Genomic DNA, 14,722 nt, shown 5'->3' on the forward strand with positions numbered 1-14,722 from the left:
TGACTTGACCTTCACTAATATTATCATAAAATCTAAAATATGTCGCTGGATCAGGAAGCAGCATACAGAACATAGGACTAAAACCAAAAAACCAAAATGGGACACATCAATGATGCTCAAACCATGTTTTAAGACAAATGCTGCAATCCTGGACTTGAACATTGGCCAAATTAAATTCATGGTAAGTCTAATGACTGGTCATAGAAGCTTCAGGAAACACTTGCAAACAATAGGTATAAAAAGGCCCCTAAACACAGACTGTGTGGTAAAAGGGATGGAAAATGCACCACATTCAATCTGCCACTGTGAAGCATTGGAGGTCAAAGGACACAAAATATTTGGGTCATTTATTCCTGAAGAAATTATGGCTAACAGAAGTCAAGTTAAGGGACTCGTACAACTTTTTAAGGGTACTGGTTGACTTTTTTAGAAAGACAGGAAGATATACTGAACAATGAACAAAGATTCCAAGACTTAGCAAGCGGGAAAGCACCGGCAGACAGGCACAATGAACAAAACACACAAACACACACACAGAATTACTAGCTTTCGCAACCGATGGTTGCTTCTTCAGGAAGGAGAGGGAAAGACGAAAGGATGTGGGTTTTAAGGGAGAGGGTAAGGAGTCATTCCAATCCCGGGAGCGGAAAGACTTCCCTTAGGGGAAAAAAAGGACAGGTGTACACTCGCACACACACACACACACACACACACACACACACACACACACACACACACACACACACACACACATATCCATCCGCACATACACAGACACAAGCAGACATATTTAAAGGCAAAGAGTAAGGGCAGAGATGTCAGTCGAGGCGGAAGTACAGAGGCAAAGAAGTTGTTGAAAGACGGGTGAGGTATGAGCGGCGGCAACTTGAAATTAGCGGAGGTTGAGGCCTGGCGGATATCGAGAAGAGAGGATATACTGAAGGGCGAGTTCCCATCTCCGGAGTTCGGATAGGTTGGTGTTGGTGGGAAGTATCCAGATAACTCGGACGGTGTAACACTGTGCCAAGATGTGCTGGCCGTGCATCAAGGCATGTTTAGCCACAGGGTGATCCTCATTAACAACAAACACTGTCTGCCTGTGCCCATTCATGCGAATGGACAGTTTGTTGCTGGTCATTCCCACATAGAAAGCGTCACAGTGCAGGCACATCAGTTGGTAAATCACGTGGGTGCTTTTACACGTGGCTCTCCCTTTGATCGTGTACACCTTCCGGGTTACAGGACTGGAGTAGGTGGTGGTGGGAGGGTGCATAGGACAGGTTTTACACCGGGGGAGTTGCAAGGGTAGGAGCCAGAGGGTAGGGAAGGTGGTTTGGGGATTTCATAAGGATGAACCAAGAGGTTACGAAGGTTAGGTGGACGGCGGAAAGACACTCTTGGTGGAGTGGGGAGGATTTCATGAAGGATGGATCTCATTTCGGGGCAGGATTTTAGGAAGTCGTATCCCTGCTGGAGAGCCACATTCAAGGTCTGATCCAGTCCCGGGAAGTATTCTGTCACAAGTGGGGCACTTTTGGGGTTCTTCTGTGAGAGGTTCTGGGTTTGAGGGGATGAGGAAGTGGCTCTGGTTATCTGCTTCTGTACCAGGTCGGGAGGGTAGTTGCGGGATGCGAAAGCTGTTTTCAGGTTGTTGGTGTAATGGTCGAGGGATTCAGGACTGGAGCAGATTCGTTTGCCACGAAGGCCTAGGCTGTATGGAAGGGACCGTTTGATATGGAATGGGTGGCAGCTGTCATAATGGAGGTACTGTTGCTTGTTGGTGGGTTTGATGTGGACGGATGTGTGAAGCTGGCCATTGGACAGATGGAGGTCAACATCTCGCAAAGTGGCATGGGATTTGGAGTAGGACCAGGTGAATCTGATGGAACCAAAGGAGTTGAGGTTGGAGAGGAAATTCTGGAGTTGTTCTTCACTGTGAGTCCAGATCATGATTGATGTCATCAATAAATCTGTACCAAACTTTGGGTTGGCAGGATTGGGTAACCAAGAAGGCTTCCTCTAAGCGACCCATAAATAGGTTGGCATATGAAGGGGCCATCCTGGTGCCCATGGCTGTTCCCTTTAATTGTTGGTATGTCTGGCCTTCGAAAGTGAAGAAGTTGTGGGTCAGGATGAAGATGGCCAAGGTGACGAGGAAAGAGGTTTTAGGTAGGGTGGCAGGTGATCGGCATGAAAGGAAGTGCTCCATTGCAGCAAGGCCCTGGACGTGCGGGATATTCGTGTATAGGGAAGTGGCATCAATGGTTACAAGGATGGTTTCCGGGGGTAACAGACTGGGTACGGATTCCAGGCGGTCCAGAAAGTGGTTGGTGTCTTTGATGAAGGATGGGAGACTGCATGTAATGGGTTGAAGGTGTTGATCTACGTAGGCAGAGATACGTTCTGTGGGGGCTTGGTAACCAGCTACAATGGGGCGGCCAGGATGTTTGGGTTTGTGAATTTTAGGAAGTAGGTAGAAGGTAGGAGTGCGAGGTGTCGGTGGGGTCAGGAGTTTGATGGAGTCAGGTGAAAGGTTTTGTAGGGGGCCTAAGGTTCTGAGGATTCCTTGAAGCTCCGCCTGGACATCAGGAATGGGATTACCTTGGTAAACTTTGTATGTAGAGTTGTCTGAAAGCTGACGCAGTCCCTCAGCCACATACTCAGCCACATACTCCCACGGTCGTGGAACCCTTGTCAGCCGGAAGAATGATGATGGATCAGTCAGCTTTCAGATCACGGATAGCCAGGGCATCGGCTGTGGTGATGTTGGGAGTAGGATTAAGGTTTTTCAAGAAAGATTGAGAGGCAAGGCTGGAAGTGAGAAATTCCTGGAAGGTTTGGAGAGGGTGATTTTGAGGAAGAGGAGGTGGGTCCCGTTGTGATGGAGGACGGAACTGTTGCAGGCAGGGTTCAATTTGGATAGTGTCTTGGGGAGTTGGATCATTAGGAGTGGGATCAGGATTATTTTTCTTCATGGCAAAGTGATATTTCCAGCAGAGACTACGAACCACTTTCTGGAACGCCTGGAATCTGTACCCAGTCTGTTACCCCCAGAAACCATCCTTGTAACCATTGATGCCACTTCCCTATACACGAATATCCCGCGCGTCCAGGGCCTCGCTGCAATGGAGCACTTCCTTTCACGCCGATCACCTGCCACCCCACCTAAAACCTCTTTCCTCGTCACCTTGGCCAGCTTCATCCTGACCCACAACTTCTTCACTTTTGAAGGCCAGACATACCAACAATTAAAGGGAACAGCCATGGGCACCAGGATGGCCCCTTCATATGCCAACCTATTTATGGGTCGCTTAGAGGAAGCCTTCTTGGTTACCCAAGCCTGCCAACCCAAAGTTTGGTACAGATTTATTGATGATATCTTCATGATCTGGACTCACAGTGAAGAACAACTCCAGAATTTCGGTTGTGGATTTGAAATGCTGTCCTACTGAATGAACTTCCAATATGTCTTACAACTGCCTACCAAGGTTCAGAGGCAAAAAGGAGAAGGAAGAAATAAAATGTCCTTCAAGAATGTCACGAACATATTCTGTAGTCCAGAAGATGGAGGAAAGAGCTATCGAGAAATTGGAGAGAGAGGGAGAGGGAGAGGGAGAGGGAGAGGGAGAGGGAGAGGGAGAGGGAGAGAGAGAGAGAGAGAGAGAGAGAGAGAGAGAGAGAGAGAGAGAGAGAGCGGGAGGGAGGGCGAGAGGGAGGGAGGGAGTGAGGGGGGGGGGGGAGAGATGAATAGAAGAATCTGCAAAGGAAGTACAAAATTCAAAGGACCATTAAATTAGAAAGAAAACAAGAGAAAAAGTGAGGGAAGGTTAATATAAAGCACATAGGCATAGCAGAATTACAGAAAAATGGGGGGGGGGGGGGGGGGAGTGTACAATATGGAAAATAAAAGGCAATAACTGGGGCATGACCACAAGCCAACACCTAGATAGTACCCCCTTTCTATCCCTTTCTCTGCCTTCCCCTAGGTTATATTTCTCTCTGTACACACTTTGATCTTCAACTATTCCTCTTTGTCCCTAACTTTTCTCTTTTTTTTCCTCCTTATGTTTCATTCACTAATTCTTCTCTCCCTTTCCCTTGGTTGCTGCGTACACTGTTTAAATGACCTGTTGTCACTTTTGGTGTTCATGTACTACACAAGTCTGCCCATTTGAACTTGTCTCCTTTACAGGTGTGTTTTAAACTCTAATACAGCAAGTACCCTATCTGACAAGCCGTGTGTTAACATTTCCCATTCTGAAATCTTGATTTTGCACCCCACTGATAATTTGATCCTACCTTGATGATTCCATCTTCCCTTGCAGTTCTTTGTAGCTTTCTATTTATTGACACATAATATTCACACTTCTTTCTCTCATTAACTTTTCTTTTGTTTTGCAAGTTGCAAATCTTAAATGAAAAACATTTCTTTCTTTGTGGTCCTGACAGATTTTCTTGACAAATTCTTGAAAATCTCTATAAAGCTTTCCTTCTTTGGATTTACTCACTCTACAAAGACAATGCACCTGTGATTCCAAGTACATGATCCATTTCCATCTATATGTGTGTGACAGTGAATCTGATGCTACCTCACATGGTGGTAAGTACATTCTTTACTTGATTTTATTTGCTTGAAGTCAAATTGATGTTGAAAAAGTATTAAATTACCTTTGTAAAAATAGTCATCCATGTAAGAAGACAAAAAATGAATACAGTCATCAGATTGAGTCTCCAACCAGGCAGCTACTAAACCTTTCACATCAATATCCTCTTCACTGCAATGTAAAGAAAGTAACAATTATTTTTCAGTTGTATTGCAAATTTTCAGTGGCTATAACAAATTATGGTAAATAATCATTAAAATATTTTGATTCAATGCAGTTTCTGTACTTAAATACATCAAACCTTTTAATATAGTGTTACATGAAATGATTTTAAAATCCTTATGTTGTACAGTTAGCACTTCTGTTACTGACAATCAAAAATCCACTGAATATTGAGAAGTAACTTAAAAACTGTTAAGGCATTTTTCCTATAAACAAATCCATTTCTTACATCCTATATTGTGTAACTTTTCTGCGATATAGCAATATCAATGAGGAGTTGCTTTACTACACTTTTTGTCTGTAATTGTTTTGATGTCCCTGCATAACACAGGAATTTCATGACTGTCAGTGCTATTACACTGGATATGTCAATAGAACGAGTTGGAAGTACTAGACAGTTGATCTGGAACAACAAAATCTACTGTTTTCCTGAAGGACAGAACTACAGTTTGTTCTATTAGAATCTAATCTAATTTCATTTCACATAATTAAGAAAACTAGGAAATGCATTGTTTGTTTCACGTATATGATGCAAACTTCAGTAATGACATTGTTAGTTGGCAGAATTGAATGTCTAAACAAGTAAACATATTCGAAACTATTTTGTACGTATGCCTGATCAATTTGATGTGGCAATTTTTAATAGTAATACCAAAAAATGTAACATTAAACTGTTTAAAAAGGTATATAAGAATGGAAGCTAGCTCGATGGGCATCATTGCTGGTCAGAGGTTCTGTGACACACCACCTCTGTCACTTTGTCCAATAAAAATTCTATGAAAAGTAGAAAGTTAAAGGTTCCTTAACCTTAACCCACATAGCGTGCTGAACGTGTCTAAGACATGAATCCAGTTCTCAGGAAGAACTCCAGGACAATGATCAGATAACAAATTAAGTATCCTGAGGTGCATCACCCATACAGACTGTTCACATTTCATGCACCCACGTTGACTGTTCACATTTTGTTGTGTATAAAACTGAAGCAAGGTTATAACACATACTTTAGCATGGACTTCAGCCAGCTCACACAGTCATTTCCTTTTAAAGAAGTAGACATTATGTCACAATGTAGTTGGAATATTAGGAGTTAATCCATTGGAACTTCACATGTAGTACCACATTTCAAAAGCTATTCTCCTCTTGACTTAATAAGTCCCCATTTTACTTCCATACAAAATTACACTCCAAATACCTTCAGAGAAGACTTCCTAACACTTAAATTTATATATACATGAAGACAGTAACTTGTTCTCGAAAGAACAGTTACTGTTGCTGACCGTGCAGCTATTCCCTGGAATAAATATTGACTAACTGACAACCTCAGCTGCTGACAGGTGTTGTTGATATACCTCGATGTGGACAGCTGAAAATGTGTGCCCCGACCGGGACTCGAACCCGGGATCTCCTGCTTACATGGCAGACGCTCTATCCATCTGAGCCACCGAGGACACAGATGAATAGCGCGACTGCAGGGACTTATCCCTTGCATGCTCCCCGTGAGACTCACATTCCCAACTGTCCACAATTCTACATATGTATAGTACCTTACAGACTGAGGTTGTCAGTTTGTCATCATTTATTCCAGGGAATAGCTGCACAGTCATCAACAGTCACTGTTCTTTCGAGAACAAGTTACTGTCTTCATGTATATATAAATTTAAGTGTCCATCTTACGTGAATCGCCAAAGCGTGCGTGAGTAATGAGTGGGTGGGCAAATGTCTATAAGGTAGAATACATATGTAGAATTGTGGACATTTGGGAATGTGCATCTCAAGGGAAGCGTGCAGGGGATAAGTCCCTGAAGTCACGCTATTCATCTGTGTCCTCAGTGGCTCAGATGGATAGAGTGTCTGCCATGTAAGCAGGAGATCACAGGTTCGAGTCCCGGTCGGGGCACACATTTTCAGCTGTCCACATCGAAGTATATCAACAACACCTGTCAGTAGCTGAGGTTGTCAGTTAGTCATCACTTAAATTTATATTCAATGCTAACATATTTCACTTTTTGTGAAAAGCTTTTCTTGTTATCGCTTGTCTGCATTTTATATCCTCTCTGCCTAAGCCGTCATCAGGTATTTTTTGACCAAATAGTTACTCGTCGACTACATGTAGTGTCTCTTTCCTAATCTAATTCCCTCCACATCACCTGATTTAATATGACTACATTCCAATACCAACTTACAGCTTTTCTTTTTCAAGGCACTATCCAGTCATTCAAATGATCATTCAAGACCTTTGCCATATCTTACTTATCTACTGTGTTATTGCAAACCTTGGAGGTTTTATTTCTTCCCACTGAACTTTAAATCCATTTCCATTTTTTAATGGTTCCTCCTTCTCATATACTGCTTCCCTTTTTCCCTTTCAGGCCTTTTGACTCTTGTGACATCAGTCTGATTCCTGTACAAGATGTGGATAAGTTTTTATTCCCTATCTTTTATCTCTGTTACCTTCAGAATTGCACAGTATGTATTCCAGCCAACAGTGTCAAAAGCTTTCTCTAAATCTGCAAAAGCTTAAAAATATAAGTTAATCTTTCTTCATTGTACCTTCTAAGAACAGTCATAGGGTCAGTATGGCCTTGGGTGTTCCTATATTTCTTCATAAATCCAAACAGATCTTCCTGCAAGTTTGGCTTCTATCAGTTTTTCAATTCTTCTGTAAATAATTCGTGTCAGTGCTTTGCAACCATAACTTTATTAAACTGAGAGTGGCTCTCCCAGGTATTTAATAATACCTTGGAAATACACTCCACTCTGGGAGCCTTGTTTTGATTTATGTCCTGAAAGATAACAGAGTGAACATCTGCATTCTTTTTGGGTGGACTGGGAATGGCAGTACGGGGAAAGAGATTCTGAATAGCTTGAACAGGGATTCCAAGTCAAGCATTTGTTTGTTGGAAGACTCCTGAGTGTAGTTTTCCAATGTGATGCAGAATTCCAGTAAAAGATGCTGCAAGCATTTAAGAGTACAGTATGTATTTAAGACTTGGGCTGGATCACAAGATGTTAAGGGAACTTATAGACTCTGAGAAGGGAGAAAGTTCTTGTTTCACAAGGGAAGCATGAGGACATCTGTCTCCAGTACACAAGTAGTAAAATTTGTGATTGTGTTTTTTGAGCAACAAGTGGCCACACATGGGTCAAGTTTTGGGACTTTGAATTATTTCATGAGGGCATCAAAACTTACAATATTTCCACATTAAGAGTTTGAACCCTTAATTGTATATTTCTGGATATACTCTGAGACTGTTTTGTGATTTTTTTTCTTTTGTCAAATAAATTCTATGTCTCACATCATCCATGGATTTCTCTTGGGCCTTTTTTTCTTTCTTCAAACCCCCCTGCCCCCCCCCCCCCCCCCCCTCATGCTGCCTTCATACTCTAAATGGTGTTATTGTTCATTCTATTTCTATCATGTCACATACAATTAAAAATTACTATACATCAATTTTCTTCTGAATTTGTTGATTAAATGTAACTTTATACCTGAAGAAAACCATGCCCATACGAGAAATCGTTGCAGGAGATGCATTGCTTAAATCATGAGTCTCAAAAATGAAGTTAACGTTTGGGCCAAACTGAATTCTCCAACCAGATGGTAGCGTTAGAAGACGATTGTCATCAAGAACTGAATTAAGAGACTCTACCCATTCTGGATCAACATCACCATCACATACTATCCATGACTGCTGATCTGGAAAGATGTTTATTATCAATGCACAAAATGTAATTAAATGTAAATAAATTAATGCACAAATTACAAAAACACCAAATAAAATTTGAAAGCAACTGTGCAGGAAATGACAGATTGCTACTTACCATTAAGAAGACACATCAAGTTGCAAACAGGCACGATTAAAAGACACTCACATATAGCTCTCAAATGCAGTCTTTGCCAATAAGGAGACACACACACACACACACACACACACACACACACACACACAAGCTAGCACACCGTGTGCACATATGATCACCAACTCCAGCATCTCAGCCTGGTATGCAACGTCACGTGGGAATTATATTTGTAATCATCATCCTCACCCTTGGAATACAAAATCTACTTGCAACAATTAAAGTTGCTGAGAATATAGTGTAATGAATCTATTGAGAAAATTATATAACTGATCCTCTTCTACTTCCATAAAATGTAAAGACTCATCTCTTCAGTACGATCAAAAACATCACATCATACACTTTGAACCTCTACTTAACAACGTAATTTTTTTCTTGTTTCCCCCTCCTATTGCTTCTCTTTCTCATTCAGTTATCTTTAGTTGTCTGTAATTATCCAACAAAAGAGCTAAGAACACTATTGAAAAGAAACAAGGATATGAGGTGGATAAATCCTGGTAAAAGCATGTTTTGCTAGGACTCAGAGAAAAAGAAGAAGTCACAATCTGAAGCTCCATTATCATCATTACGTCAGATTCTACACTCAGTCATTTGAAAAGTAAAACTCATGCTCAAATAATAAAACATTGGAATAATAATGCAAAAACTATTTGGAACGTTATTAAACAAAGAAACAGACAAAACCAGTAATCAAAATCAAACTGAGCCACCAGAAAATACCTTCACATCACTGGCCACCAAATTCAATGATTACCTCCTCACAGTGACTGCAAAGGCTGCATGCAGAAATGAACAACCAAATACAGATGCCTTAGATTTACTTTTGAAGACATTGCATGCATCACCTAGAGCCTTTAATTTCAATATTAAGAAAGGGGAGTGCTGCTCATGATATGGAGGAGATGCTAATTCATGGAGAGGCACAATGGAAAGACTGCTGAGCATGTGAGCTTCTGGCCAAAAGGCAAGGAGGCAGTGATCGTGTGTGTGAGTTGCACTTGTGTGAAAGCATGTGTATTGTCTACTTTAGAAGAAGGCCTTTACGCCAAAACTCAATTGTTTAGCAGTCTTTTTGTTGTGCCTGTCTGCACCACAACATCTCCTGCACCTGATGAGTAGCCTTCTATCCTGTTCATAGTATTGTCATTGTTCTGTAATGGATTTTCCATTGTTAGACATGAATTTCAAAAATACAGTGTCTAAGGAGATTAAAGACTTCATCAGGTCACTAAAACATAGTAATTCTACTAGCTATGATGGTGTTTCTAGAAGATATTAAAATCTTGTGGTGACTTGACAGGATTACCCTTAAGCTATATTTGTAATCCATTAATGATTCAGGGTGCAAATGCTGCATAGAATGGAAGCATCTATCCGGAGGCAGGAGAGGGGAGGGGCAGCAGTATGTGGGTGGGGCAAGAGAAAAGAGCTGTCTGGTGTAGCTACTAGACTGCCAGCAGATGCAATGTCAGTTGGCTGTCAGGTAGGGAGGTGGGAATGGAGGGTGGAGAGAAGTGAAAAAGGTGGGTAGTGAGGAAGGTGAAAGATGGTGGGTCCATTGGCAGAGGGTGACACACAAAGTGGGTGGGAGATGAGAATGGGGGTAGCTGGTAGGAACGACGGGTGGAAGATGTTGGATGGAGGGTGTGGGGACAGTATGTTACTGTAGGTTATAGGATAATTTTGGGAGTGGAGACTGTGTTGTAAGGATAACTCCTACCTGTGCTGTTAAGAAAAGCTGGTGATGGAGGATCCAGATGGCTTGGGTGGTGAAGGATGTCAGGTTCATCTGCATATGTGCCACAGGGTAGTCTACTTTGCTCTTGCACAGTTTGGCAGTGGCCATTCGTCCTGTTGGACAGCTGGTTGGCAGGCACATCAATACAAAAAGCAGTGCAATGGTGCAGCTTAGCTGGTAAATAACATGGCTGCTTTCACACGAGGCCTGACCTCTGATGGGATATGAGACGCCTGTGGTAGGACACAAATAGGAAGTGTCGGGTAGGTGGATTGCAGAGATCTTGCAGCAGAGTCTCCCAAAGGGATATGATACCTGTAGGAATGGATTGGGGTTGGGAATGGAATAAAGCACTAGGATGTTGTGCAGGTTGGGTGGGTGATGGAATTAGGAGGTGTTGGAAGGATCTTGGGTGGGCTACCCCTCATTTTAGGGCATGATGATAGACCTGGCAAAGGGTGTGATCCAGTTGTTCCAGTCCCAGGTGGTATAGGATGATGAAGGTGGCACTGTTTTGTGGCTGTATTTTGAGGGTGACGAGAGGATTGGGGGTGTGAGGGGAAAAGGAATGGGAGGTCTGTTTGTGGCATAGGTCTGGGAGACATGTCTGTCTGTGAAGGCCTTGGTGAGGCCTCAGCATACTTGTCTAGGGAGTTCTTATCACTGTAGGTCAGCTGTAACCAGATGGCCAGGCCATATGGGATGGATTGTTTGGTGTGACAGTTGTCGAAATGCAGGTCCTTTTGGTGTTCGGTGGTTTTAATGTGGACAGAGGTGTCTATGGAGTCATCAAAGAGGAGGAGGTCAACATCCAGGAAGATGGCACACTGGGTCGAAGAGAATCAGGTGAAGAAGATGGGAGGGAAGGTGTTGAGGCTGTAAGGAATGTCTTGGCCATGACTCCAGATCATGATGATATCATCAATGAACCTGAAATATACTAGGTGTTTGGCATTTTGGGAGGCTAGGAAGGTCTTGTCTAGATGGCCCAGGTCAGCATAGGAGCGTGCCATGTGGATGTTCAAGGCTGTGCTGTGGGTTTCCTAGTATACCTTCCCTGCAAAGGAGAAGTACACTGGTGTCCAAAATTAAAGTAACAAATGGAAATTTTGCAAGCTTGCATTTATTTTTCCACAAAACATTATAAACAAGTGAAATTAAAGTAGTAAAAAGGTAAAAAATACAGAACATAAACAACTGCAACATACATAACAGCAGACAATAGTGTCAATTTTTTCCTATTTAATAGAACTACACACACACATTGAGACAACTGATTAATGTGCTCAGTATGCAGTGTGACCACCTCTGGCAGCAACACAGGCCTGATAACAATGGAACATACAGTGAATGATGTCATCAATCTCATGTTGAGTCAATCACAGCAATTCTTCCTGCAGAGCTGCTCGCAAGTGTTGGGCAGTGGTTGGTGAATGCTGACGTGATAGAACCCATCTCCACAGTGCACCCCAGACACGCGTTATGGGATTAAAACTGGAAGAGCGAGCATGCCACGCCACATATGCAATATATTCCATTTTGAAGAAAACATCAACCACACAATCCGTAAGATGTCTAACATTATTGTCCATCCAATACGAAGTCTGGGCCCACAGCACCTCGCAACAACCACACATGAGGCCTCAAGATCTCATCATGATAACTGACAGCATTTACACCATACTGATTCACCTGTACAATCTCATGAAGAGTCGATCGAGTGGTCAGCATAATCCCTGACCATACCATTACGGATCCTCCTCGATACCAGTTTCTTACAACAGTATTTGGGTCCCAAAATCATGTTCTACATTCACTCCAGAGGAGAATCCATCAAGAATCACTCTCCAGACCAAACTGGAACTCATCTGTGAGAAGAACATTGGCCCACTGTTAGACTGTTCCACGTGGCAAGCTGACAACTCAACCCTAAGTGTTCCCTTCAGTGAAGACACATAAGAGGCACACACCGTTTGCTTCAATACACACACCGAGTGGATGCTGTGAGGTCAGATGCCAGTTGCCACGCAGTACTAAGGCAGTACCTTTGTAACCTTACAGCCAAATAATGGTTCTCTCTTCCTGATGTCACACATGATCGGCCCTGCACTGGTCTTTTGGATACAGTTTAGGTCTTTACAAACCACTACATCCGAGAAACAACAGAATGATTCACATTAAGCCATCTGGGCGCATCAGTTTGTGACTGTCCTGCTTCCACTCTTTCTATAGCTCTCCACTGCAGAGAGTCTAGTAGGCATTTTTTTTGTGCTATACTGCACCATCTGTGACTGTGTACAAATTGATTGTGGGATGGCATCTTCTGTGCACAACACAATCATATGGACATCTGTTGGCACAGCCAGAATGCCAATCTGGCCGTGGTGGCCAGAGATAGAAGTCATGTATGCATGAGACATACCTGCTTGTTCAAATCAGCGCATGTTTTCTTTTGTGAAAAACGCTTTGGCCAAAAAATCAACATGTAAACAGTCTTTTCATTGTGCCTGTTTACAACTCATTAAGGCGTTAAATTTTTCATTTAGGTCATTACTTCTATAAGCCTGTGACCTGTTTTCTTTCTTCAGTAAACTGCAGAAATAGTTTATTTTGTCCTGACTACAGCATCTACATTGAGTTCTTAAAGAGTTCTAAAGCGAACACTGTAAATTCTCACTAAAGCAAGCACTGTAAATTTTTAATGAAGTGTTGGATGAACTCTTCTTGACTAGAAACTAATCTTAAACTATTTCACAAGCATCCATTACTTGAGTATCACCATTTACTTCAGTATTTAAATTGTAGAGCGTATTAATGTTCAAAAGGGCTTCCCTCTTTACACTTTTTGTAAGAAAATCTATTTTGAAGTCTTCATAAATTACCAAAGCACATTCGATTTTATTTGCTTTGTTGAGCAATGAATCTAATTCATTTAAAAAAGATTCACAATTTCTAGGTGGTGATCAGTACATTGTAACAGTAACCAAGTTGAGCGTTGTAATTTTTATAGCTCCTTTTTGATATTTGTTCACATTAAGTTAGGTAGGGTAGTAAAATCCATATTTTCATACTTGTAATTTGCTACTCCACCTTGCTCACTTTCTGCAGTAATATGGCTTTTGTTACTTCTGTGTGATGAACTGATTCAGGGGTAAGCCAGTGCCCATAAGCGCATTATTACTGAGAAGTACTTTAGCTCATCTGTTAGTAGTGCATTAATTTCTTGTGTATTATGGCGATAAATTTTTATATTGTGTTCATTCATTGCTCAGTAGTCGTGTGTTAGCTTCCACGCAAATATCGGTGTTTGTCACATAGCTGTGTGATAGGTATTATGCAGACACTACATTGTGGCAGTCGGCTGCAAGTGTAAATAAAATAATGAGAACCTGGACTACTCCATGATGGACCAGGAATAGCCTCTTCATTCATTTTAAAATTGGAAACAATGAGCAATACACAACACAAAGCTAAGCAAAGTACACAAAACAAACAGCTTCAGTGCAGTTATTTACCAAGGTTGCCAGTGTCATAAAATTGATATTTCAGGCACAACCTCTATCGGTATCTTATGCAACCATATATCAATAACACCCCCCCCCCCCCCCCCCCTCCAGAAATCAGTCAAATCAAACTAATAGTAATGCACTGCAAGTTGGTCTCAATATTTACAGGCACAAGAAAATATTTTCTTTGAACAATACCATTGATATCAAATAAATATTAAGTTACTAATAGTAGATAAACAGCAACCACATATTAAAACTGAGAAAGCAGCACCTTTTTTTCAAATTAGTAGCTTCATTAGTTGGTTAAGTTTAAATGGCATAAGTGAGAATTCTATTACGCAGTACAATGATAATTTATAGTAATTTATAGTTAACATAGTATAAAGATTAAGATGCTGTGATTTCCTTGTCTTTTGTTATAGTATACCTTAACTCATTCCACATCCCTGACAGTTCTTTACCTTGATGGGATCTATATAACATGGTGAATGAATGAGAGTATTGATTCCTGAAGTCCCAATAATGTGATCAAGTATTATCTGTGTCTTCTCACATTTCATTCTGTGTTCTTTAGCTAAGTAGTGATCCATCAACAAGGATTTCTCAATTTGCTGCATGTTTGCAGAGTGACAATGTTCTATATGCAAACTTTGAACAGTGCAAAATGTTTGGAGAAAGTAACATTTTCCACAGTGACATGGAACACTGTATACATCATGCTTCTTTAGACCGAGAGCATCTGTAATCAATGATATGAAGCTAAGAATACCCAGCATACACAAAATCGGAGG

General features: G+C 41.5%; 1 protein-coding gene and 1 non-coding gene across 2 annotated transcripts in view; both read right to left on the reverse strand.

Annotated features, from left to right (window-relative positions):
* The window catches only part of LOC126328907 (cytoplasmic dynein 2 heavy chain 1), a 906,666-nt gene that overhangs the window by 391,777 nt on the left and 500,167 nt on the right, over positions 1–14,722 (reverse strand). The window contains exons 38-39 of the mRNA XM_049996078.1: positions 8,316–8,523; positions 4,669–4,775 (exon numbers count right to left, since the gene is read on the reverse strand). Coding sequence (XP_049852035.1) covers positions 4,669–4,775; positions 8,316–8,523 — 315 coding nt within the window. The remainder of the gene's footprint in view (positions 1–4,668; positions 4,776–8,315; positions 8,524–14,722) is intronic.
* On the reverse strand, positions 6,201–6,274 carry Trnat-ugu (transfer RNA threonine (anticodon UGU)). Its single transcript has one exon. It is a non-coding gene; the product is annotated as a tRNA-Thr (tRNA).

Source organism: Schistocerca gregaria, chromosome 2 (assembly GCF_023897955.1).
Source record: "Schistocerca gregaria isolate iqSchGreg1 chromosome 2, iqSchGreg1.2, whole genome shotgun sequence".
Lineage (NCBI taxonomy): Eukaryota > Metazoa > Arthropoda > Insecta > Orthoptera > Acrididae > Schistocerca > Schistocerca gregaria.